This window comes from Zalophus californianus, chromosome 8 (genome assembly GCF_009762305.2).
Source record: "Zalophus californianus isolate mZalCal1 chromosome 8, mZalCal1.pri.v2, whole genome shotgun sequence".
Taxonomy (NCBI): domain Eukaryota; kingdom Metazoa; phylum Chordata; class Mammalia; order Carnivora; family Otariidae; genus Zalophus; species Zalophus californianus.
Genome location: NC_045602.1, coordinates 53438020 through 53463846, shown reverse-complemented (window position 1 = coordinate 53463846; position 25827 = coordinate 53438020). Strand labels below are relative to the sequence as shown.

Below are 25827 nucleotides of genomic sequence, written 5' to 3'. Positions count from 1 at the left end.
GGGGCATATATTTAAAGATAGATGAACCAGATCTTAGATAAATCTTAGAAAAAGGAGGCAACTTTGATTTTACTCATGTATATTATACCAGAACTCTCTGGATGCCTGGATCTTCTTTGAACACCATTACCAGCTCGAACTCACACCTGAACTCAGCCCTTTACCAATTCTCCCTGAATGATGGATGTCAAAACTCATTAAAGCTCAAATATTACTGTTATTTTCTCCAATCTGGAGAGGAAATAAGCAGGCAGGTTCTCTCCCACACTATGGATTATAAAAGTCTTAGGTATAATTCATTCCTCCCCAAGACTTTTCTTTGCGTGTGTATGTACTTTGTGTACTTTTGAATTTTAATTCCAGTATAATTAATGTACAATGCTACATTAGTTTCAGGTGGACAATATAGTGATTCAGTAATTCTATACATTACTCAGGGCTCACCAAGGTAAATGCACTGTTCATCCCTTCCACCTAGCTCACCCCTCCCCTCCTCACCAGTTAATTCTCTCTAGTTAAGAGTCTCGGTTTTTTTGTTTGTTGTTTCCAAGACTTTGCTCTTTAATTTGTTATGCTAATGTTGGTCTCTTAAGGGATTTTGTTGTTTGTTTTTTAAAGACTGAATACTGGGGGCGCCTGGGCAGCCCAGTCAGTTAGGTGTCTGCCTTCGGCTCACGTCATGATCTCAGGGTTCTGGGATCTAGCCCCGCATAGGGCTCTCTGCCCAGCAGGGAGCCTGCTTCTCCCTCTCCCTCTGCCTGCCATTCTGCCTGCTTGTGCTTGCCCTCTCTCTCTGTCAAATTAATAAATAATAAATAAAATCTTCAAAAAAAAAAGACTGAATACTGATGCAGGTCATATTCAGATAACGTATTTTAGGAGCTCACAGTAAAGTTTACAATAGGGAGCTCTGTGGTTTCCTTGGCTCAGTCCATATGGGCCCGCTGTCTTTTATTATTTCATTTCTGTCTCCATGTAACATATAGAAGGGAAAGTAGGTCTCAGGAAGTAACAATGCTGGCATTGGAAACCAACCAACCAGCCAACCAACCAACCAAACGTTGTTCTTTGAAACTTAAAAACACAAAACTAGGCTTGGTATTGTAAAAGGCACTTATGGAACCCTTCAATCCTAAGAAGGTCTACCTTAAGAGAGAACACAAAATATAAACCATTTACTTTTATTAGGTCCATTTTAATAAAGTGTATAAGAGTTTACAACTCAAAACAACTATCAGATACATAAGATAGATCACACGGAGAGTGCAAGAACATAAATCCAATAGTCTGCAAATAGGAGGTATCGCAAAAACTGTTAGGATTGACTATATAAATGTCTTTTTCCCTTCCTTTCCCATGTTCACAGCCCTTGAGATTGTGTGCACATACTGTTTCCTGGGGTCTGATGACCTCAGTATTCCTTGCAGCTGGGTCGACTTCCTCAGTCAACTCAAAATGTTTTGTCAGCAGAGTTCACTTCTTCTCCATGGAATGAGCATGGTCCTTTGCCTTTATTTGGTTTCTATGCCCTAACAAATGACATCAAACACTCTCTCTTTCAAAGGAACATTTTGCAGGCCTTGTGCTGTCCTGGTCACTACTGCCAGTCCACCACCACACATGAGCCAGGGGTTCAGGCCAAGTTTCATCCTTGTGGATGAGAAGAGCATGCTTCCTGTGGAAACAGGCTAAGGCAAAGGCTGACTTTCCCCACCTTATTCTAAAACAACTCCAGTTCTTTGAGTTGTTGGCAAATGGGGCTGAATTCACTCAAGCCAACTACCTACTGTCACCACTTGGTATTCTTTGCATGCCTTCCTAAGGAGGTCTTAACACCATGGCAGAAAGCATGAGGACACACACACACACACACACACACACACACACACACACACACACACACACACACACACACACACACACACACACACCCCCCCCCCTCTCCATTCACAATCCTCAAACAGGAGTCTTTGGTAGACTCAGAGAATACAACTGTTTTGCCATTTCAGAGTGAAAAGGTTACATTGTCTTCTCTCCCTCCCAAAGTCTCACTTTATAACTGACATTGTTAAAAACCATTTCTGCAAAACAAAAACAAAACAACAAAAACCATTTCCGCAATTCCTTGCCAAAAGGAATCAAACAGATCCCTTCAACACGCATATACAGTTCTATCATAAGGCAATGCAGATAACATTGACTTGATTTCAAGAACAAAACATTACTATGAACTCCAAACAGTGTCACCCATATTGAGACTGCTGGGAAGTAGCTCGGACTAAATTTCTTGCAGAATTACAAGTTCTGGGATTACTGGACTGGAGCCACCAGTGTGCTGGTTAACTGCCATTTTTACAACCTATTCCAGAGTCCTTTCACACCTAAACTTACCCCTGCATTCTGGGGTACATAGGGCCTGTATTAGATCATGGTGGAGAGATGCTTTTGGGTTGTATCTCCAGAGTAGGTTGGACTTCTGCCAACCTTCCTTCATCTGTTCTTCTAGTCCATAAGAAATGGGGAAGGTGGGCCATTTCATTCTTATTTGGAATTATTCCAGTGTGGTGAGATTATCGTAGGTTAGGCTGAAACTTAGGAAGAAACTGTTTATGATAACAAAGGCACAGAAAAATTGACATGATCATTCAGTCATACCTCTCATCATCTACTTATTGGTATGGTCGTAGTAGGGGAATTTGTTAAGTGAGGAACTGAAGGGGGAACAGGAACAAGGAAGGTGACCCAGGAAGACTTGCAGGAGTAGAGAAGCAGGAAAGAGCTGAGCCTGGTAGTGTTTTAGAGATGGGATGTTGGAGACCACACACGAAGCCTGTTTCCTAATAAAGGTCAAGGTACAAATGAGGCAGGGAGGACCAGGAAGTGAGAGAGCAAGGTGGCACCTGGGGAAGCCAGACACTGCCAGTGTGGGTTCTTACATCTAAGCTGAGGCATCCAGTTGTTTTCAGCAACCTAGAGGACTTATCCTGCAGCAAAAGAACACAGAAACAATTCCCAACCAGATACTACTTTTTTTATTTCCAAGCATCTTGAAATCTTTAAGTGAACTTCACAAGTTTGCAAGTGTTCTGATGGTTTAAAAAAAAACAACAAGTAGTTGTTGACAAAGGCATTGAAAAACGAAGAATTTAAATTACATGATTCCATTTAAAATCCTCATGTTTACTCCATCAGGCAGGATTGAAGGATTAGAACCCAGGGGTGGTGACTCTGGGCATTTTACAAAGTGCTTCTACCTCCTTAGAAGCCGCGGTCTTTCCAGAGGCTCTCCTATGTACCTTTTATCAAAATGATCCGAGTTCCAAATTTCTCAGATAAAACTGCATCTATGCGACGAGCAGCCATTCCGAAGTTGACTGGCATGTGTTCTCCAGTTTCAATTCCAAAGACACAGCAGAGTAACATTTTTCTTTATTAAAGGCACCCAAGTGACTCCATTTTAAGTTGCACCCTTCCTGCTGGAGAATGAGTTGGATCTCACCCTTCTGCAGTTTCCTATAAAATTTCCTATTTGATAAAATGCATACATATTATATGACCTATGTTCTGATGATTTTTCTTTATCAGCATGATGGAATTTGTACTGTCAGAGCACTCTGGTGATTACATTTAAGTAAAACGGAAATCTGCTACTTTATGAGTCAGTGAAATGTCCACCAAATGGTTTAAAACACTGATGTACATGTACTCTAAAACTTACTAAATAAATAATGGGCCAAAAGATGCTGGTATTTTTTCTCGAAAGTTTCAAGAAATGTAGGTTGCCAGATTAAACTCAGACCTAACATGGGCACGTGAACATGTACACACATCTACACATATGAAATTTTCAACTCAATAATGACTGAGCCCAAAATTAAATTGAATTTATGACCTAGATTCCCTTAGGTCCTGCCCAGCATCTGCTTATGCATCAAGTTTTGTTCATTCCATCTTCCAATCTAACAAGGACTGGGAGCCTAAGGCGCCATATGTGAGCTATGATAAATATACGGTAAATATTCATTTTCCACCACACATAATATAACTTCATTAATTCAACAGTGCCTGTTAGTCATTTAACACAGATTCTTTAAAAGAGTTCATCAGTGCATATTGTGGTTCAAGGCAAATGAAAAGTCACAAATTCTTGCATTCCCTATCAGATGTGTAAAGCAAATAACACATAAAACTAAAAGGTGTAGCATTTTGTTGACTATATATCTTTTCTCTTTAATGTTAACCTGTTGCAGTATAGTTGTTGGAAACATGCATTTGCTACTAATTCAAAGCACCCTGAGCACTCCTAATTCCCTTAACACTAAATTTTCTAGAATTCCAGATTCAGAATGGCCTCCGGGAAGAATAGTTTATCTTTAAATGATGCATTTACCCTATATGATCCAAAGATCAGTGCAGAATTTACTAATTATTAACTAATAATTAATGTAATATAGTCAAAAATTTTCATGCATCGCTCAGTAAGAGCACAAGTAATTTGCAAGTGTTTACGTTCACTTCCTATTCAAAGAATGTATTTAGAGTCTCCACCCATCATAGGTCTCCAGTGAGAATTAAAAAGGGTTACAAGCCCACGCTTGACAAATGATTCGACGATGTGCTAAAATCACTATGATTTTATTGATTTTACCTCAAGGGCTAAAATGGCTACTTGATTAGGAAGAAGTGATTAAATAACCAAAGGAAAGACATTTTGCAGGGCTATTACAGAGGTAAATCTGAGTCTTTTAAGAGTGAATGAGAATGACCTTCCACTTGAAGAGTTCCTGACTTGAGGTGAGAACTCTCCCTGAATATTCCTATCCTCTCAGCTCCTGCCTTGGAGGGCTTTACTTGATAATGGCCAAGTGAAGAGGCTGGGGTGCAAAGTTCCATATGCCTTAGCCCAAACTGTTTATTCAACTGGAAAGATGATTTTGCATCCACTGTTACACACAAAAAAATCAGAAATAATCATGGGAAGAAAAGCAAACTCTTAGAAGGAACATTTAACATTCACCAAAGTGAAAGACTGGCATGGTTGAAACCTCAGTTGTAAAACCATTGCCGATAGCCCTGATCCAGTGCCAATTATTTATCCTTTAACCTAGACGTTTGAAATAGGTGGAGACCAAACTAGAAAATGTCTTGAAAAGTTGCTGTTCATATTCTATCCCTAAGATTCCTGAATTTCAAATTTAAAGAGTATGACACCTAATCAACTGCAATAGAGTTTGGCGTTCTGGCTTGATTCTTGGATGAATTGCCAATTCTTAAATCATTAATCTGGTTTGGTAAGCAACTCTCCCAACTCTTCTAGCTAATGGAGACATTACTGACATCGATTACAAGTCACTGGAAGCTTTCAGGTTGAAACATGGTGCAGCAGCTCTTTCCATTAAATTGAACTTCCTCAGCAGAGATCTTCCCATTGAGACACAAGTTTCACCTTAAGGCACTAATAATAATGGGTATGGAAACAGCTGAGAATAAGTCAGATCTTTCCAGAAATAGAAGACATTTCAAAAACACAAGTCAGTCACCTATCTGGCCTACTTCGACATCTACAGAGGATAGAGAATTAAATTTTCACGGATAGCTGATTCAGCTCTTTACTCTTCTCTCAAACTGATTTACATGTCTCAGATTTATTTTTCCTCAAGAGGCAGTGGAGAAAGGTAGCAAGGAATTGGAAAACACAAACAAGTATGCAAATCTAATTTGTAGCCTAGTCTCATGATTAATTCCATGAGGACAGCATGGAGTGCTCAAACCTAAGGTTTTTAAGTACTTTAAAATATTACTAAGACCACATACCCAATGGTTAGAATTGGGACAAGGTGCTCTTTTCTATTGTTCTGAGGGAAAAAAATCATTAATTTTTTAAGATCATGTAAATAAAATTTGTTAATAGCAAATAGCAAATTTTGGAGGAAAACATCTACTCTGTGAAACCTCAGTTTCAGCAGGATTCTCCTACACCTTCCAATGGATTCAATTTTGCCACAAGACAGAACTAAGTAAACATAGGGCTCAAGACAGTTAGGTCAGGAGACAAATGCCAGTAAATGAGTGATTGTGGAGGTAGGCATAGTGAGACAGGATTTACCTAAAGGAAAACCACTCCCTGCGTGTGTGCATGCACACACACACACACACACACACACACAACCTGTGCACTCATAGTGATTTAAAAAGCATGGGCGTGGGAAGGCTCAATACTGTTCGACTCGAGCTCAGATATCTCATCTGTTAGCATTTCTACATAGGAAAGGGTCTGACACAGGTTACACACCCACAAACACTCATTTGTGAGAGGCCAGCCTGGCTCGCAAAGACTCCAAAACAGACCCAGAGAATCCTTTGTAGAGCTGCTGGTTTTACAGGAATGATTAGTATCTGCAGGATTGCACTTCCTCTTGATTTGCAGGATTTTTATCTTGCATTTCCTTCCATAAATATTCCCTTTGCAAGAGCATTAAATCAAGTCCTGAAGGGACTAATCTTGAGTCCTCAGTGGGTAAGACTCAGAACAGGAACTGCAGGAGAACAAAAATTGCAGCAACATGGCCCCTTTGGGTTTGGGGTGAAGTATTTCTGGATTTAAACAGTCTTGGGGCAAAAAAAGAGAGCAGAGTTCTGGGCGGAGGTGGAGATGGAAATGTGGGCAAGTCCTGAAATCAATATAAACAAAAGAAATGAGCATAACTTAAAGGGGTTTCAACTAAGCATCACTGCAACTGGGTTTGTTGTCCGCAGAAATTCTGCTCTGATAGGTGGAACTGAAAGATAATAATTGGTGTATCTCTTCTGAGACAGGCTCAGCTGGGAGTGATATGGGAGGTACTGGGGGAGGGGTGGTGGTGGTGGTAAAGACAAAGGCCTGAAGGCTCAGGTATCGCTCCTAAGGTTTCTGCTTGCCTGATTTCGAAGGAAAGGGTGCTAGAGCAAACGGATCCATGGCTGGCAGCTCCGTAGTCCTGGAGGAAAGGGATGTGATGGAAACAGATCCAGCTATCGACTGTTTGTTGGTCTGTGAAACAATTTTGTAGGCAGCGATGGGCTGGGCTTCTGGACTTGACTCATCTTCTGGGCTATAGTGACGGGAATATTTGGATAAAGATTGGGGGCGGAATGGTTTGCCCGCCACGGGGCCTGAGACAGCTTCTTTCTGGGGCTGAGGTCCTTTGTTTCTGTCATTAGGATGGCCCCCAGATTCCAGGGAGGATCCCCTGGGAGAGATGCTGTCAGGATGGTCTGCTGCTTGTGCAGAATGGGAAGGGGGGTTAGATTGAAGGACGAAAGCAGCCATGGAGTACTGAGCTCGGATGGGGGCATACACTGCTCTCTCAAGGCCTGGGAGCAGAGGGACCTCATCAGTCTGACTGAGGAGACTGGCCTGCCCAGGCAACTCCTGGGAGGCGCTCTGGGCAACTGGTAACTCCTCCATGCTCTTCTTCTTGGTAAAAGGAGCTCTCAAGAACACGTCCGCCTCCTCTGGCTGGGAAGGAGCCATACTGCCCTTGGAGGCAAATGGGGCTTTGGAGAAAATATCCATGTCATCAGCTGGAACCCTTGAGCTCCTGAAGGGGGCTGTGGCAAAAACATCCGGCTCCCTGAGACCGTCCATGGTTGGTTGTGGGAGGGCTTGGAACTGGTTCTTTCTGCCACCCTGGCCTGCCTTTGCTTGCTCAGTAGAGACCTCTGGCTGAGCGAATGGAATAGCTCCTCCCAGCTTCCCCTGTGGAGGCTTGCAGCTCTCATCCTCTTCTTCAGACTCCATGAGGAGTGGTCGAGACCCACTGCAGTCCAGCATGTCCCCCTCGAGATCAGTCCCTTCCTCTTCACTGCTGTGGAATGAACTGTTGCTTGAAGGGCCATCTCGGGCCAAGTAGTCAGATTCTAAATTGTTCTGCGTTTTCGTGCCAGGTACTCTTGAGGGGTCTGGATACAGGGGAAGGCCTTTAACACTGGCTGAATCTTTAAAGTGCTCTACAGTTATTACAGGACAGGGATTGGGCTCTCTCTGGAGACCTAGAAAAGCAAAAAATGCAGAATTAATGCATAGATCAGTTCAACTCTCCTCGGAACATTTAAAATGGTCAACCCGCGGCGGAAACATTGTGGGGCCAAATAATAAAGGTTGAAATGGAAAAGGAAAAACAGAAAAATAAAAGTCAGGCAAGGAAACGGCACACAAACTGGAACACAAGCAGTCACTGTCGCACATTTTGGAACATGACAGGCACAGTGTACAGGAAAGGAGATGGCGATGTCAGGCACACAGACACTCAGCATAACCACACAACGCTCCGACTTGCGGGGCCAGGCACTGCTTCCTGCTCTACCTGGCACTGGCTCAGGGTGGGATGGAAACAAACCCAGTCGCTCATCTCCACATACACCGTGGCAGTTTTGGATTATGCAGAAAACTGTCTGGGGACAAATGCAATTCAGTAGCGGACGTGTGGTCATCTGCTCCACACTGCCTGTATCTGAGGACAGATTCTCCATCCCAAACCCCCCTGCCCTGCCCCCCGGAAGAGCAGCAGAGCACAGCTGCTTGATAAATGCAAGATTTTCATCATGAGCACTACTCAAAGAGCACAAGAGTGCCCCAAATGCCAATACTGAAGGCGCTTTCTAAGGGGAGGAGACATAGTCAAAATTATATTAAATAAATCTCCTTCAGCTGGAGTCGCTGTGGAATTTTGTTTTCAATCTTCTAAGCTAGCAAAGATCTCCTCTGCTTAAATGAATCTATCATAAAGTTCTTTAAGCAGAAGGAGTAAAACACATGGGTAATTGCAGAAATATTTGCGAACTCTAATATACTAGTCTACTTCTAGCTAGATAGATGTGCCTCAGGGTGCTCTGGCTTTTAAAATCAAATAGACAATTATCAGAATGCAAGAGAGCTTACCTTCCAAGAAATATTAGCAGGTTAGAAGTATGTCATTGGGCACATGTTAGCAAGAGGGCAGGAAAAAGGCATATGTAACTAAGTAAGAAGAATCCAGAGAAAGGGCGGTTGGGGGTAAAGAGATCATTTCATCATGGGTTTCCCAACCCACTGGGCATTCGGTACAATGCTTTGGATTCCGTAGATGACTTGGAACCTCTGTACTGAGGTAATTCCATCAACCCCTCCCCATGTTACCCTCTCCTTCCAGGCAAATCATTAGCTAGTAGAAACTTCTGCTAACAATTATCCCCTGCTAGGGTTTCTGCTTGAATTAAGCACACAGAACACATCAGAAGCGGCATCAAAATCAGTTTATTGGGAAACCAGTCACTTAGAGACATTACATTGGAAAGAGATGTAGAGAGAGATTGGAACATTTTTAGAAGATACTGTACAAAAATACTAGGGTTCTCGGAATTCTAGAACTTTTTAGCAGTGCTTCTTTCTAAACAGCTCTGATCTTAAATACTGTTTTCAGAAACAAAAAAAAAGGTGGGTCTCCCCCTCATTTTCCGAGTTTGAATGCATTCAGTGAATTTCCAATTAGGAGTCTTTAAGTGAAATTCTGTACTGGTGCCAAACAGCTTTCTGAGTAGTGTTTGAAGAGTATGATTCTGAAAAGCATACATTTTTTCTTTGCATTGCAGCTTTAGTATGCGCACCCACGTGGTGATATGAAAGCGTTAGTCAGCTGATAGGAAGCAAATGGAACATCTTCTCTCTTTGCAGGATATGTGGAGAGACATAATCCTAACCTCTCAGGCAAGTATATTGATATTAGTTCTGTCATTGTGATTCTTAGGTGGTGATTTCTGGGAGGAAATCCAAGTGAGAGGGGGCAAAGAGGCTTTCCAAAACAAGATTTGCCAAGCAAAGGGGCATGGAAGCTCCTCTCCCCCAAGACTCCTTGAACCACTTTCTAACATAGCATCAGCTAGACAAAGTTTTCAGTTGCCAAAACCAAGGCACAATTTCTCATCTTCCAAAACTACCCCAAAAGCTGGCGTTCTCAAGCTGGTTCTGTAGGGGAGCAAAGTATCTTTTAGGGGAAAAATGGTAAATTTAGTCAAGTCAATGACCAATTCTGACATCATACCAATCAATAAGGAAAACCAAACACGAGTTTGACTGGAGTTAGTGTTTTTGGGAAATTTAAATTGAATTCTGTCAGATCTGCTTGTGTGCAGAGAACGCCAACAAGCAGCTACCTATAGAACCAGGGGTGCTTTGGATGCCTACAGTGTTGGATTACACTTTGAGAACTATCAAATACCAGGTAGAGGAGACCATATTCAGAGCTGGACGGGATAGAAGAGCATGCTTAACCTATCCAAATTACTTTAAACAGTGGGTTCTTGGTCAACTGGAAGCCTGTCAAATTAGCATATTCTGGGGCCTTGATATTACATAATAGGAAAATCATACATAAAATTTCAAGAACTTTCAAAAACTCACAAGCCCAGTCACAAAAACTCTGTGACATTGACTTTGAAGGGGAAACTTGTTTCCTGTTCTTCAAAACAACGCCAGACATGTTTCTATTTTTCAGCAGGAATCTGCTTTCTAGGGTTGGAAAACCACAGTTAAAGGATTTTCCTGAGAAGGCCAGGTCTCTTAACCTCTTCACTCTTTTTCAAGAAGGTGTAGTATGACTACAGCAGACAGCAAGCACCCTTTGCAGCTCTCCCAAGCTGGGCATTCTGGAGACCATAGAATGCCGGTGGGTTTGGGGAAACACAGACATCCATACGCCCTCAGCACGAGACACAAAGTCGTCAAGAGAAGGAGAGATTCTAAATAACTGTAAGCAGAAGATGGCCATTAAATCAAGTTGGCAGTTAGAGGTCCTTTCTGGAATGTGAGTATGTATGTTCTTGTAGGGAAAGCATGTGTTTTCAAGGTGAACAATCCTTGTATAGGAAAATGGCCTTGCACTATTAGGAGAACAGTCTGGCTACTAGCAAAGAAGGATCTGCACTAATTTAACCTCATGTCTTGGCCCCATTCCTCTGGCAACCAACAGCATGCACAGCAGACACCCCGTGACCAGAGAGCACAATAAAGCCAACCAGTTGTTCGTGAGGAGTGGAGGCCTTCAATCCAGGACCTGGTCTCATAGGCTACACAAGGGTCTTCCTTATCATGAAGCCTAAAGTAGGGCATTTTGCTCTGGTCCCCTCAAACTGGGTTAGGTCTCTTTTCATTTTGGTTTAGCCCCATTAAACTAAGTACGAAGGCAAGACGTGCTTCTTTTTCTTGCTCTCATGTAGGGACTGTGTGCAAGGTTACAGGTGAGCACACTTTTTGAGACTTCTACGAGGGGTAACTCCATTTTAGTCTATTTTGAGGCTCCAGATTTATGGAGATTTCAGTAAGAGTTCATATGCTTGACAGAGTAGGAGTCCCCAAAACTCTCTGATGACTTGACAACTCTCCTCACTAACTGCCTATTAACTTTCCAAAGCAACCGTAAGGGCTGAATGATTTGGGATAGGTTTACCCTGGGGATTTTATCTGATGAACATAACGAGGGGGTTCATCAGAGTGCATTCAGAAAAATCAGAATCTGAAGACTTAAATTCCAGGCTGGATATTCTTTAGTGCAATACAACATGCACCGTCAGAATTTTACTTTCCCCCATACTGTAAACTGAAATAACAGTTACAAGCAGTATCGAAGACATAATTCTTGCCAAAAACTGAAAATGAAGACTTGGAGTCCCGAGAAACCTTCCCATACATTTAGCAAATAGAAAGCAAAGTATCCCTTCACAAGAAGGTCAGAAATGCAGCACCAACTGAAATTCACACTCTTGGAGCCAAATCAGGGAATCAAGAGATGTACATCAAATTAATAATTTCCATGACTTTCCCCAGCTTAGATAATAAAATTAAGGGTTTGGGTCTACCCTATGCTGTGCAGTGGCATTAACACCCATGACTGGGGAATAGGGATTTGGTGGGGAGCCAATGCAGGCCAGTGATGCTGTGCCTCTCAAGCCAATGGAGCAATTAAATGAGAGAGATTTGTCCCTGGGCATAAAACTGCTGGTGCCAACATCAAATGTTTGATTAAACTGGCCTGGGTATATTAAAGTTTAAATCTGTGCTCCATTGCAAACCCGAGTCTAGTCTATCAGATGCAGGCTCACAGGGGTTTTCTTCTCCTTGATTGCAAAGGGAAACCTCAAAAGCCATGACTCAGTAAAAGTCCTCAGCATGTGTCTGCACTTTCCTTGTGCACAGGTACTTACTGTCACTCAACAGTGGGTTTAAGTCCTTTTAGCACAAGTGGGTTTTCAGATCAGGAAAGCGGCAGCTACTGTAAGTTATTTACATCTGTGAACATCAGGCTCCTGTTTGAACAGATAAGTCTTTATTCCCCTGTATGTTTACATAATAAATTGTTTACAGACTTTTTTTTAATACAATACTGGCATAGCAATGTTTAAATTTCATATTTTTACTGTATAAGGTAGCTTCGTGTACCTCTGTTTGCTTTGTCTTCTTGGGGAGGACATGATAAAGACCTGTGGTAAATATACATCCATGTGACAAGGGGCTGTGCAATAGGGTGGAGTAGAATACTCACAGGAAAAAGAGTAAAGTCAGGACACTACATCAAAGTGGGAACCAAGACAGTGTCTTCCATTCAAGTAACCACCACCATTTGGTAACTTGGCATAAGTTAGCATTACCCAAAGAACCTCCCTCCTCCACCTTAGTGACCGGAAACCCAGGATAAACAAAGTAGTATCTTGTTACAGATTATTTGAAACGGAGGCCATCTGGGATTCATTTTGACTCAAGAAACCCAAGTACATCCAACTTCAGGAACATGACTAGTGTGGAAAATGAAAAGATAACTTTGTGTTGGTAAAATTATAGTCTCTAGAGAGGAATAAAAGATAGCTTTGTATTATCTGGAGTGTTTCTGTAAAGATTTCATTTTAAATATCCCTCTGATAGTTTCTCTGTTCTGCCCGGCAGCCTCTAATTTGCTTAATTTTGTACTTTGGGCAATCCTGTCATTTTTGTCCCTAAACTCTAAGTTAGTGGCTACATGGTCCTGGTAATGTTACAGCCAGAGAAAGTTAAAGACTCCTGGAAATTGAGACAAACATCATCATGGGAGACTTTACTTTGGCCCAAGGTATCTATAGTGTGCATTTATTCAGCTAAACTCAGATCCCTCTACACTTCTGGGCTGAGGTAAACCCCAAAGGTCTTCTCCTTCCTCTAAAATTGCTGAAGGCAGACTGTTCCTGACCTGGGGAAAACTGTGTTAGTTCGAATCAAAATGATCAATTACCTGCCAGGAGAGCAGGGGAAAAAAGTATTATAAACAAAACTAAAATTTCATCTTGAGAAAAACAGGTTCTTCTTGAGTTTGTTCCCCTATAATTATTAGCAATCCAAGTTCTATAATTCTGATTGAAGAAGAGCCAAGTCCAGTATCAAATGACACCGGACACAGCGACAACTTCTTTCAGAGATTATTTTAAAATCTGCCTCTTTCCATTTTCTAAACTGCCAAAAACAGGTGAAATTATGGAAGTTCCCTTATTCAGAATAGTAAGGAAATTAAGACTGATTGTTGTCACTTTCTATTATAAGGTCCTCTCTGGGAATTTTCTGTGGATTATTCCTTTTACTGTCTTTAATAGTAACCATGCTTCATGGGGGGGGTGATTTCCCTTTTTGGAAACAGCGAAATGGGACTCAGAACCAGGAGTCATGGGAAAAGATCAAGAAAGAGAACATAATTCCAGGTACTGAAAGCAATACTAATTAGATAATAATTCAACGGATCTTCTTACACCTTATTACTGTCCTTGATGGTATTTCTAAGGAGGGGGGGGTAGTTTCAGAATTAACTTAAGTGAAGGCAGCATCACTAGAGTAAGTATTAGCTCCCCAAGGAAAACCAGATGCCTTTGAAGGGAACAACACTCAATGAGCGGCCAAAATTCTGATATGTCTGCTAAAGAACTCATTATGATCGTAGTTAGAAGTGTCCATTTAAACCTTATCTCCTCTGAGGCCTATGTTTTTAAAAATACTGGGACTTAAATTTGGTGATCTAGTTATTTGAATGCTGTAAGGGAAAAAAAAATTGTGATGTGTTCTGGTATAGTTACTACTCTTGCACAGTTGGATTAAAGCAAATCAGAAACATATGCTTATAGTATCTGCCCATTTTTAAGTGCCAGATCACTGATTATATATTTTAAAAGAATTGAAGTCTTCTGATACTGTTTTGTTAGAATAGGTAAGGCCATTTAAAAAAGAAAAAACGGTATCTAGATATTTGAAAGAAAAATCTATGTCCAAAACTGTCCAATAATGTAGACTTCTCTTCAGATAACCAAGAAAGAGCCACCCAAGTTAGTAAAGGCCCATTACAATTCTCTAAAATGTAAATACTGTTCCAGTAACAGAAGATAGCCGAAGAACATCAGGATTATACAGATCCTTCATAGTCCTTCCAAAGCACAATAATATGTACGTAGAACTCTAGAATTCCGTAAGCTTAAAGACCATCTAGTCTGAACTCATCATTGTTATACATAAGGAACAACCGCTCTTAGAAGGGAAGCGCCTGCGGATGGCTACTTGGCCGGTGACTGGCAAGGTTCAGGGAGAGACCCCAGGTGGCCTGTCCTGCCCAGGCCTCTTGTCCCACGGCCTGGCCTCAGGCCCCACGCCTGTGAGATAAAGTGGATGGACTAGAGACTGGTCTCTCTGATCCCGCCTGTGGCTCAGTCTTGAGTTTCCTATGTCTACCAATTATCAGACACTGTAGTGTGTCTAGTGTCATATCAAATCAACCCTCTAAGCTCAGGGATGAAGCTATAAACTAAGGGAGGTCCCATTTACCGAGTCACTCACATGGATTCCTTAACTTAACAGAAAGAGAGTTCTCCCCTTTGAGGTCCTATTCCTAAAGAGTAAACCCAAGATGATTTCATGTCATTATCTCTCTCAGACTTCCTCCAACCAGTCTCTGGCTTCTATTCTGTTCATTTTCATTAACAGTCTCCATTAAGCTTTATTGAGCCAGACGACTAGAGAATATATCTCAATGTGATTATGGGTTAATACAGGAAAGGAACAATTTAGAGATACCAAATTTCTAAACTGTACTCTTCACTTCTTCAATTATATTGAGAAACTAGATGTTTCGTTATATTTCTAACATGCATATGTATGAAAAAAAACCAAATTGGAAAACATAGGCATAAAACATTGTTCTTATTTAAAAATAAACATTTCCTTCATTAGTTTATACATTCTTTCTATGTCCAGGAAAAAGAATACAGTTTTGATCTTCAGTAATATTCCTGTCCATAAAGGGGCAAACCGAGTCCCATTTTCACTGCTATCCAATCATGAAGAGCTCTTCAAGGACATCTTTTTTTATCTTCAGCAGGAAGGTTGTGCCTCCCTCAATTTTGGAAATGATCCATTATCCTAATAGAGGGCTTTACTTAGCTCAGCTAGTTTCAGCTGCCACAGGAAGTATTTAAAGTCAGAAGGAAGACTGAAAGATTCAGACTTTTCCTCCGCTGCCTTTCAAAGGCTGCTCTCACATTTCTGGGGTCAAAGCTTGACCTCCAAAGTGCAGAGTTTTGCAGGCTGTTGTTGCTGCTCAACTTTCTTTTTTTTTCCCCCTTAAAGTGCAAACGTGAGGAAGAAGAAACAAAAGTACTAGACAGAGAAACAAACAAATGAGCTTGGAATTTTATTTGTACAAATCTGATCAATTAAGAGTTTCCCCTTCTGATCATGGAAAATGGCACTCAAGGAAGAGAACCACAATGGGTTTCTCTGTGCCCACCACTTTTCAAAAGGGCAATTTTATAAAATTGCTTTCTATGTAAGGAAAAAAAAATACACTTCAACAAGTAAGGACATATACAGAGGGTGACCATGAGGCATGTTGTCATGTCAGTGCAGGGTCCTTTATTTATTTTATGAACAATATTCTAAGGTTAGTGAGGAACTATGCTTTGTTTTTTTAATCTAGGAAGCCAAGGAAAACCAACTGAGCATATTTCATTGGCTGCATCCTTCAATTCAAACATCAGAGAGAAAGAAAGGTAAGTAGCCAGAATCAAATTGTGCCTAGCTTGTCAGCACACTTATTTCTGATTATCTGAAAATAAACAACATGCTTATTCTACACAAAGACAGAGGACCTGCTGAAAGCGTATTAGCAACACACAAGTCTACTCAAAATGATTCCATATGTTACACTGTAGGATTGCTGTGTAGTTAATACAAGGGAAAGAGATCAAAACCCTGTACAGACACCTGATATCAGACTTGAAACGCCAAGTGGAAACAGAACTATTCAGCGTCTTCATTTATACACAATTTACAATATTTGATTCAAAATAAAAATCACAAGAAAAATACATCTGTTTCTGCTACAATTCCTTCCCCTCCCCCATCCACCCCCCAGTGAAAAGTCTTCTAATAAAAGGTATCATATTACCACCATTGTCTTGTTTTGGTCTAATTCTGAGATCCCGGCTCAGGACAGTTAACATGAAAAGGAATGGCAATACTTGGGTTTTATATAATGTACACATTTTATCCAAGGATCTCAAGTACTTGCAGTCACGTCTCCAGATCTGAGAAATCACGGTTCAATGGGAGCCAGAATGCTGGATGAATGCTGGGCAGGTTGCATGGGGTGTAAAATCCCTTGGCTAAGTCTATGAATCAAACAAGGTCAAAGCTGGTTGGCTAGAGCTGGGCTCAATTTCTCTTTTCAAACATATCCCATCCGTCAGTCAGTTTTACCCTCTCTTAAGTCACACACCCATCTCTAGGCTACAGCCTAGAGTTAAGACCAACTGAAGAAGCCATGTCCTCATGATAATGCAGCAGCATAAAAAGCAAAAACAGAGAAACACATTCATCAGCATCTGGCCAAAGGAGACAGGGGCTGGGAGGATTGGTTTGGGAGGCCATTCCTAGCGAGAATGAGACAAAGGTGTCAATTCACTAGTTTCAGTTACAATTAAGCTTTGGGTGGAGTTGATTCCAGCAGAGGTGAAGCTCATGGCATCTAGCGCTTGATTTAAGATAATGCTATTGAAGAAGGGTAATGAGAAAAACACAGCAAACTAATAGGGAGGAACTGGCCAAGGAATATCTGGAGGGCCAAAGTGATTTTCTTTCCTTATCATTTCTACAGGAGAAGGCAAGGGATAGGAGATAAGGGCTAGAGGGCCCCTTATTAGCAGATTTTTTAAAAAATCATTTCTCTTATAACTCCGTAATGAAAACGTATATTACGGTGTGAAGGTTACAGAACTGCATCTGCTACTGGGTCACGGCTACAGGTCTATGAGCTGATCCACCAGCAGTAAAGACCTGGCTAGGTTGGGAAGACTGGACTCAGAGCTCCCACTGCTGTTTCTAGAGTGCCCACCTGGAAGTGGAGAGATAGGAATTCAGTACAAAACACAGAGGGTTAAGGTTTAGATGTGCAGAGCAAGCAAAGGAGAAAAAAACAAAAACCAAACCAAACCCTAGAGAAGCAACAATTTACATTTGCAAACTCTTACATGTTGATTTTTAAACATACAAGTTAGGTATCCACCACCTCCCACCAAAACTTCAGGCACACCATACTAGAGGCAGAATGCCTTGCAAAGAGGATGCTATTTTCAAACGAGTATATATTTTGCCTGGGAACCGCTGGCTGGACCCTAACTCCCTCATCACATCGAATCATCTCCCTGACAAAGTAAAAACCAATAGTTTTTGCTTTGGGAAGAAATTAGTTTCGAAGACCACTGAAATAGAAACATGCTTTAAGAAGTATATAGACGGTCCCACGGCAATTCGGTGTCTCATGGCACATTCAAATGATTTTAATCCATCAAAGAGGAAAAAGGATGCTTCACAAATGTCCAAAAGATGCAAACGGTATCAAAGCACCATACTTAATCTCTTGGGGAAGAATATTTATTACAGATGATTCTGATCATGCTAAAAAACGTTCAGAGCTTTTTAAAAAATATATGCCTTGCGGTTTCCACGAAGTTTCCACTTTATTTTTGGCTTGATACTTTGTAAAAACCAGGTTTTAGTCAAAGTATTAAATACTTTTCCTCCCTCTAAATAAACATCACAGTCAAGCTTTAAGATAACTATATCTCCATTTGTATACAGGTGTATCTCTATCTTATCCTGGGCCAGCCCCAAGGACTGTCATTATCCCCAGTTTCCTTCATCAAGGGTGGATGCTTTTTCCCGTCTCGGGGATCAGGCGCACCACTACTTTGTGCTGAGCTGTGATGTCAAGCTCTCCTCTTTTCCCCACCCTCTCTTTCTTACCTTGTGGGTTTTTGGTTATCAATACAGGAATAGGGTCAAATTCATCTTCTGCCACCTTGTCCGAGCCCTCAGGGACATCAAAACCTGAGATGAGATTACTATCTTCTGCAGCTTAATACAGAACGCAAGTACACAAGCAGAAACAACAGAGGGAGAGATTAGCAAATGAGAGAACACGTAAGAGGCACAAAGTTCCCAACTATACAATCACTGTTGTTTTTGAAGGTGAAAATGCTTATTTCCATGACTTGAAATAAAAGTAGCAAAACTGGAAAATAGGGAAGACAGAAAGAAAAAAAAAACGGTTTCGAGCTGGCCCTGTTAAGAGTTTCATAAATGATTAGGGAGAAGGGTCAGAGGATGAATTCTCTCTGCCATTTGAAGACCATTAATTGTAGTTATTGTGAGGTATCTCTTCAGCGTCAGTAATTCACAAAGGCACAGGAATTAGTCATTTATCTTCCTTATTGAGCAAACAGAAGCGTAACAAACAATACTCAAGACACTCAAAGCCAGGGGCAGGTGGGAGGTAATTAGAAGCTCTTTAAGAAGGAACTGCTATATACACTATATGTTAATTAACTGAATTTAAATTAAAAAAAAAAAAGCAGCTGCTGCTTTTGTGTACAAGGCAAACAAAACACTTCTGAAAGGACCTGCTGTCCTGTGATTGGGAAAAAAGACTTTCCATCAACTCTGATACCTCAGGGAATGTTGGGGCCCAAGATCACATGCCCTGAGATTTCAAGCAGAAGTTTGTTAGAAATAGTGTCCTCCATTCTGATTAAGATTACCCTACGGGCAAGTGCTAGCTGAGCACCTATTTTGCAAGTGATGCTTCTCTGTAATTACATATTGCTGCTGACACACTCCCGCCAGACGTAATTGGTTAAACACACACTCCATAAAAACATAATCATTTTAATGCCATCAAGGGTAAAAACAATAACTCAGCTATTACCACCGCAAACCATAAACTAATTATTTTTAGACATCTTGGGGAGGCTTCCTTCTTGAATTTCTTTCAGAATAAACGTACACTGTTCGTTTTCTATATATTTGCTCCTTCCAGAAAACCAATGTCACCACCCCAGTACAGAAAGTTTAGTGAATGCCTGCATCCAGTAAGCCAGGCACTGTGTCAGTCACTTTCACAAACAGCTCACTGAAGAGAACTCAGTTAATTCAAGCTACTTCTGTCCAAACAGCATTTCAAACAGGTATTAACCCAGGACTAAGAAATGAAAATGGTAGATGAGAAAGAGAAATCCACTAATCAATCATGACTCTAAACTTAGAATTCTAAGTTCAATCTTTGAAGACTGACTTTTGAGGACTTATGCCTGCTTTTTTATTGTAGCCATCATTACCCAAAAACTTTAAATCAGATTTGATGCAACAATTTTAAGGTCAAAGGCCAACAGTATCATATTAATAACAGTCGGTCAGTGGATAGTCAACTTGAGGGGACTGCAAAGGTATAGAGCTCCGCCTCGAATGGGGAACGCGGAACATCTGCAGTCCTCATGACTGCCTGGAAGCGGTGGCTCCACCCATCTGTTGTCTAAGCCTTTATCAGGCACTCTTGCCGAGAGGGATTAGAACACAGTGGATTAGAGTACCAACTCGAGTTTTCCATATGAAGGAGGGGTCGAAAACACTTCACTGGCAAAGACTTTCCATAAGGAAAATTCTCAGGGGTCATTCAGTTCTCCTTGAAGGACACATGGGAGCCGAGGACAGGAAAGCATTTACCTTTATGGGCTGGAGCAGAGATCGCTATGGGGGCAAACTCTTCCAGAAGGTCAGTAGTAGGGTTAGAAAGCAGGGAGCAATCAATCAGGGAATCTTCCCCGGTGAGAGAATCTGAGTCCAGATTGACAGCATCCCAGGTCGGTGATGGCATTAAATGGCACACACAATATCATGAGATTAGAGCTTAGCCTTGAAGTTACTGCATTTACATGTCACATGTACAAGCCAAGGCGAAAGAAAGAAAACCACAAGTAATATCTTAAGCCCCCCGGCATTTTCATCAATAATAGAAACATGTATTTCTAGATTCCTCTTAACATGAACATATAAATATGGAATAATTCTTTGCTCAGAGGGTGCTGGGTCAGCAAATCTGTGATCTGGATGCCAATAAAACTTTAGCAACTCAGTTCTCAGCAAATGCCACTTGGGAAAAAGGACTCTGCCACTAAAGAGTTTCATTTAAACTTTCCCTAAATGTTTGGGGGGAAAGGTACAATAGGATGAGGTATCTAAGTTGACCAGGAGGGGGTTGTCCCTGGCTTATTATTAACAGAATATGACACGATTAAACAGGATTTTCTAGAACTCAACCAGATCCCCATTCAAAATAAAATGATCTTGCTACTAACTAGTCTTCTTTAAATTTGAATTGCTCCTCTGAACATATGATTTTACTTTTAGGTAAGGAACAGATGGAAGACAAAATGCAGAGTTCAAGCATTTTCACATACAAATTGTTCTCTGGGAAAGTTTTAGAAAAGTCAAGTAAGCACAAGGGAAAGGAACCATCCTGTCTTCTATGTTCATTTTCCCCCCCAACTCCTTGAGTTTATTTTCATAGTTCCCAGACTTCTAATTGTTTTCTGTTCCAAGGTAGGAAATCAGACACTTTTACCAAGGTAACTATGGACTCAATAAAAATGCAGGTTATCAGTGCTGGATTTATGGACAGTTAAGGAATTCTATTAACAGTGAAGTTTGAACTTAGGGTAAAAACAATGCTGGACCAGGGCAGATTTCAACTCTGCTTACAATTTAACAGCAAATCACCTATATAGGCTAAAAGCACTGTGCTGGGAATAGAATGTCAACATCCAGAGCGTGAGCTCCACGAAGTTACTGACACCACTGGGTGGAAAGACGGCTCAGAAACCTTGGAGGAGTTAAGGTCATCCTTGCAGCTCAGCAGAGTTCTTTAGGGAAGGAGGTGGAGGGAACCTGCCACCAGTGATAAGAATCTTGAATAACGAAATACCATAACCAGAGAAATTCCAAGTACCACTCTACAGAGAACATGGCTCCAAAAAGTACTCTGCTCTTCAGCATGGAATGGTATCACTAAACATCTAGAAGCTGGGGCTGTACCTATATGAAGCATCCATTCTAGGGGCAACTGACCAGGCTGCAAAAGAAGCCCAGGGTCACCTCCTGCAGGTGGAAAGGCTGACTGTGAGGTCCACCACAATGAACGGTCCCCGCAGCTACAGAGAGACCTGACTGACCTGTGCGGTTCGAGGTCACAGATTCCGTCTGAGATGGAAGGCGCTGGGGCACTGGGGGCTCCAGTCCTGGTATGAGACTCTCAACAGCAACATCAGCTTTTTCTTTTGTAACAAAGCATTAAGAAAGGAGAACAAAGGGTAAGGGAAAAGGAGTCAAAAGGTTCTTTAGACAATTCCGTGAAGGCTTTCTTCTACAGGGCTCTAAAATGCTAGTCTCGGGCAAGATGGGCAGCACAAGAAGTTACTTTATTTCTGCTGCTTTGAGTGCCTGGGCTTCACTGACTGAGCATGCACGTGCAAGGTTAACCGCTATGACGTGTCTTGGTGAGTCTCAGTTTTTCTAGATAAATGTAGAACACGAGCCACTCAGCAGATTTCTTCCATGTCAGAAGACATAGGCTGAAAGGCACTCTAATATCTTATGGTGATTTTGCTTTTCTTAAGGGATAAACCTGGGGGCACACATCCTCTGTGCCTCGCAAAGGCCACTAGTCCATTTCAAATCCCACCCCCAGATGTAGCTGGGAGGTCTTCTGCACTGTCTCACATGCTGCAGCTGAAGACCCATCTCTCTCGAGGCTCATGGCCTTCCTGAGTTCGTGGACTATGTGCCCTGGAGTCACAGAGGCCCTGGACATCTTGTATGTCTTGCCTGCCTTGCTGTAGCAGCACAGGGCAATATCAGACTGAGCAGACCAAGCCCCTACCTGGATTCTACTCATGGGGCTTCAACACTGGGCAAGTGTTTCCTGTTATGGATACCCGGCACAAACAGGGGCCTTCTAAAGAAGAATCTGCTCAAGGTAAGGTCCTGGCTTGAAACCAACTTCCTTCATGAAGATTTTGTAATGAACAGTGAATTTTTCCGTTCCTCCTCATTCATAAAAAGTCCCTCTAGAAATCTCAGGCTATCAAGCCAAGCAAAAATAACAGTGTGGTGCCCCTGGAAGGCAGAGAAAACACTTCCTTTGGGGTGATAGTAAATACGATTAAAGGAGGCTTTGTGGCATTTTCCATTCCTCAGCAGGGCTATTCACTAGGGATCTGTTAACCAGTTAGTTATCATTCTTGAAACAGACACATACATCATGCAGGACTGAAGAAACAGAGATGACGACTTTACCAATTATAGTATCGGACGTGCTACCAAAAGGGTCTGTCATAGGCAAGAGGTCAGGGAGCAGGAGAGAAGTGTCAGGAGATTTGAGTCCCTCAATTAGTTTTTCTAGGTTGGGCAGAGAGGTAAAGAGAAAGCAAAAATGCAGTGAGATATTAAAACAAGTTGATCATTTACTATTTTCTATGCAACCACATTTTGGGGTCAAACTTTTGTATTGATTCATCATAAAAACAAATACTATTTGTATCTTTTACCGTTAATTAAAAATAAGCTCTCAAAGTTCAAAATTTAAAAGTGATTATTTCTCTGGTTGAAGCAGTCACTTTGTAAGTCATTCAAGATACTGCCTTAAGTTTGTTTTAAAATTTGAGGTATAAATATTTAACCAAAAAAAAAAACTGATTTGAAAGGATACATGCACCCTGATGTTTGTAGCAGCATTATCAAGAGCCAAATTATGGAAAGAGCCCAAATGACCATCAACTGATGAATGGATAAAGAAGATGTGGTCTATACATATGTACACAATGGAATATCACTCAGCCATCAAAACGAAATCTTACTATTTGCAACAACATGGATGGATGTAGAGGGTATTAGGCTAAGTGAAATAAATCAGTCAGAGAAAGACAAACACCCTATGATTTCACTCATGTGGAATTTAAGAAACAAAACAGATGAATATGGGGGGCGGGAAGAGAGAGAGGCAAACCATAAAACAGACTCTTAACTATAGAGAACTGAGGGTTGCTGGAGGGGAGGAGGTGGGTAGAGGGATGGGCTAAATGGGTGCTGGGCATTAAGGAGGACACCTGTCGTGATGAGCCCTAGGTATTGTATGTAAGTGATGAATCCCTAAATTCTACACCTGAAACTAATATTAGACTGTCTGTTAACTAACTGGAATTTAAATAAAAACCTGAAAAAAAAAATTTGAGGTACAATGTATACTGAATAAAAGTCACCAATTTCAAGTGTACAATTTGCTGAGTTTTGACAAACGTGCACATTCATGTAAGCACCACTGAAATGATGTAGAACGTTTCCATTACCACCAAAATTACCCTTGTGCCTTATTCTAGTCGGTGCCTTCCTGTTACCCCCAGACCCAGGCAACAACTGATCTGCTTTCTGTCCCTACAGCTTTGCCTTTTCTAGAATTTCCTATAAATGGAACCATACAGTATGTAGTCTGTTCTGTCTGATGTCTTTCATTGAGCATAAGGCTTTTGAGACCCCTTCCCTGTCGTGGCATGTTATCAGTAGTTTGTTCTGTTTTATTGCTGTGTGGTGTTCCATGGTATGAATGTACCACATTTTGTTGAATCATTCACCAGTTGATAGACATTTGGTTGTTTCTAGTTTTTAGCTATTAAAATAAAGCTGCCATAAACAAAGGCATTTAAGTCTTTATGCATTCATACCCCTTCCTGGGCTTAGTTTTGAAAAAAATTTTTGGACTTGCATTTAGAAATGCTGTGTAACTCAGCAAGTGAATCAAAATATGCCTATGTTAACTTCAACCATCATTTATTGTCTGCCAACTGAGAGCCTGTGACAAGCTGGTACCCTTATCATTCTGTGGTCAAATCTCATGAAATGCACTTATACCTGAAGATGGATTACTTTTGATGCCTTTTGGCTAGGAAACAAAAGGATATAAGAAGCCACCAGATTTGTCACACCTGATAACTTAATGTGTGGTAAGTGCACACATTAAGATTTCTTCATGATTTTTTCAGCCTTGATCCATCAACAACTCTCTATTTAATCTTCAACTTATGAAAGGTAGAGAGCATTACTTGAAACAAAATCCTGAATCATAGACTCTTACAGAAAGAAGGGAATTAAGAGCTCAACCTCCTTTTACTTACAAGGAGGTTGTAGCCGCATAAATTCTGTAACTTGCCCAGTTAAAGCCTGTCGACATTTTTTTTTTCTGTCACAGAAATACATGCCATTAAGATAAAACTAAAATGAAAGTGTTTGAGAAAAAGAAGTGACTTAAAGTTCAAGTCTGTGTATAGAACATTTTAATGAATCTGCATTCTTCTAGGCCATCAGGAATCAAGATAAGTAAAGATGAAACTGGTATTTGTTGAAGGACTGAAACCAAATTTTAGGTGATGTGTAATTTAAAGTGATCTATAACTACACAGATGAAACAAAATAATGGATTTTAGTGTCTTGGCAAGATAATTTGCTTTGGTACAAGTAACACACTGCAGAAAAAGATTTTTACACGTAAAATCAATTTACCATCTTTGCAGTATATGGTATGTAGATATCTTGGAGTTAAATGACAATCTGCTAACTTTTTCTCATTTACACTTGATACTTCCATTGAAGAAAGGAAGAAAGAAGAAAAGAAGCTTCTCAACAGCAGGGGGAAAAAAGCCCAGAATACTAACCAAATATACAAGTGTAATCACATCAGAATTAATCCTGCATCGTGCATAACATTTTATTAGCAGAAAAGATGCTAAAAATATGTGACAATTTTTAGCATACCGGCAAAAATAAGATGGCTTTCTCGAAAAGTCTAATTTTTCATTATGCTGAACACTAGCTTTTGTTTTATTCCCAAAAAGAGCTTCTTTCACGTACAGGAAAGTAATTATTTGCTTCTTCCACTTTTAGCACTCATACATTTGCAATCTTACGAAGGAATGGATAAATAGTAATGACCCCACATTACTTGCTTATCTTTCATACTATAGTTTATCTCGGTGCAAAACCTTAAGCTAGCCAAATGCAGAGTCCGAATTCTAGCCTCTCCAGTGACCGGCTGCAACCATGGGGTCGGTCCTTAAACTTCTGCCTTCACCTTCTCAACTGTACAGAGGAGATACCTCCCACCACCTTTTTGTATAGGTCACTCAAGTATCATCTCCTCTATTCCTTTCCCCATCCTCCCTGCCACACTGGGAACCTCCTGGAGCACTCTGCACTCACTTCTCTTGCAGCCTTTACAACAGGACAAGGTATCTTCTTAATCTCGGTATCCCCAGTTCTCGGTTTCCTCTCATACCGTATGTCACATCTCTGCTTCATTGGGGAGGTGGGGAGGAAGAGGAGATCAACTGGAAAGTCAGGTAACTTTAGCAAGAATCTAATATTTTTATTAG

General features: G+C 41.0%; 1 protein-coding gene across 17 annotated transcripts in view; it reads right to left on the bottom strand.

Annotated features, from left to right (window-relative positions):
• Nucleotides 1-1180: 1180 nt before the first annotated feature.
• The window catches only part of AAK1 (AP2 associated kinase 1), a 170407-nt gene continuing 145760 nt past the window's right edge, over nt 1181-25827 (bottom strand). For 10 of the 17 annotated variants that reach the window (XM_027622263.2, XM_027622256.2, XM_027622258.2 and 7 more), the window contains 5 exons: nt 22703-22804; nt 21580-21681; nt 20075-20185; nt 18320-18430; nt 1181-8031 (listed from right to left, as the gene is read on the bottom strand). In XM_027622263.2, the coding sequence (XP_027478064.1) occupies nt 6902-8031; nt 18320-18430; nt 20075-20185; nt 21580-21681; nt 22703-22804 (1556 nt within the window). In that variant the 3' untranslated portion in view covers nt 1181-6901. Of the gene's footprint in view, nt 8032-12226; nt 17409-18319; nt 18431-20074; nt 20186-21579; nt 21682-22702; nt 22805-25827 lie in introns of those variants that run through there. The other 7 variants (XM_027622272.2, XM_027622273.2, XM_027622267.2 and 4 more) reach the window with 5 other exon arrangements.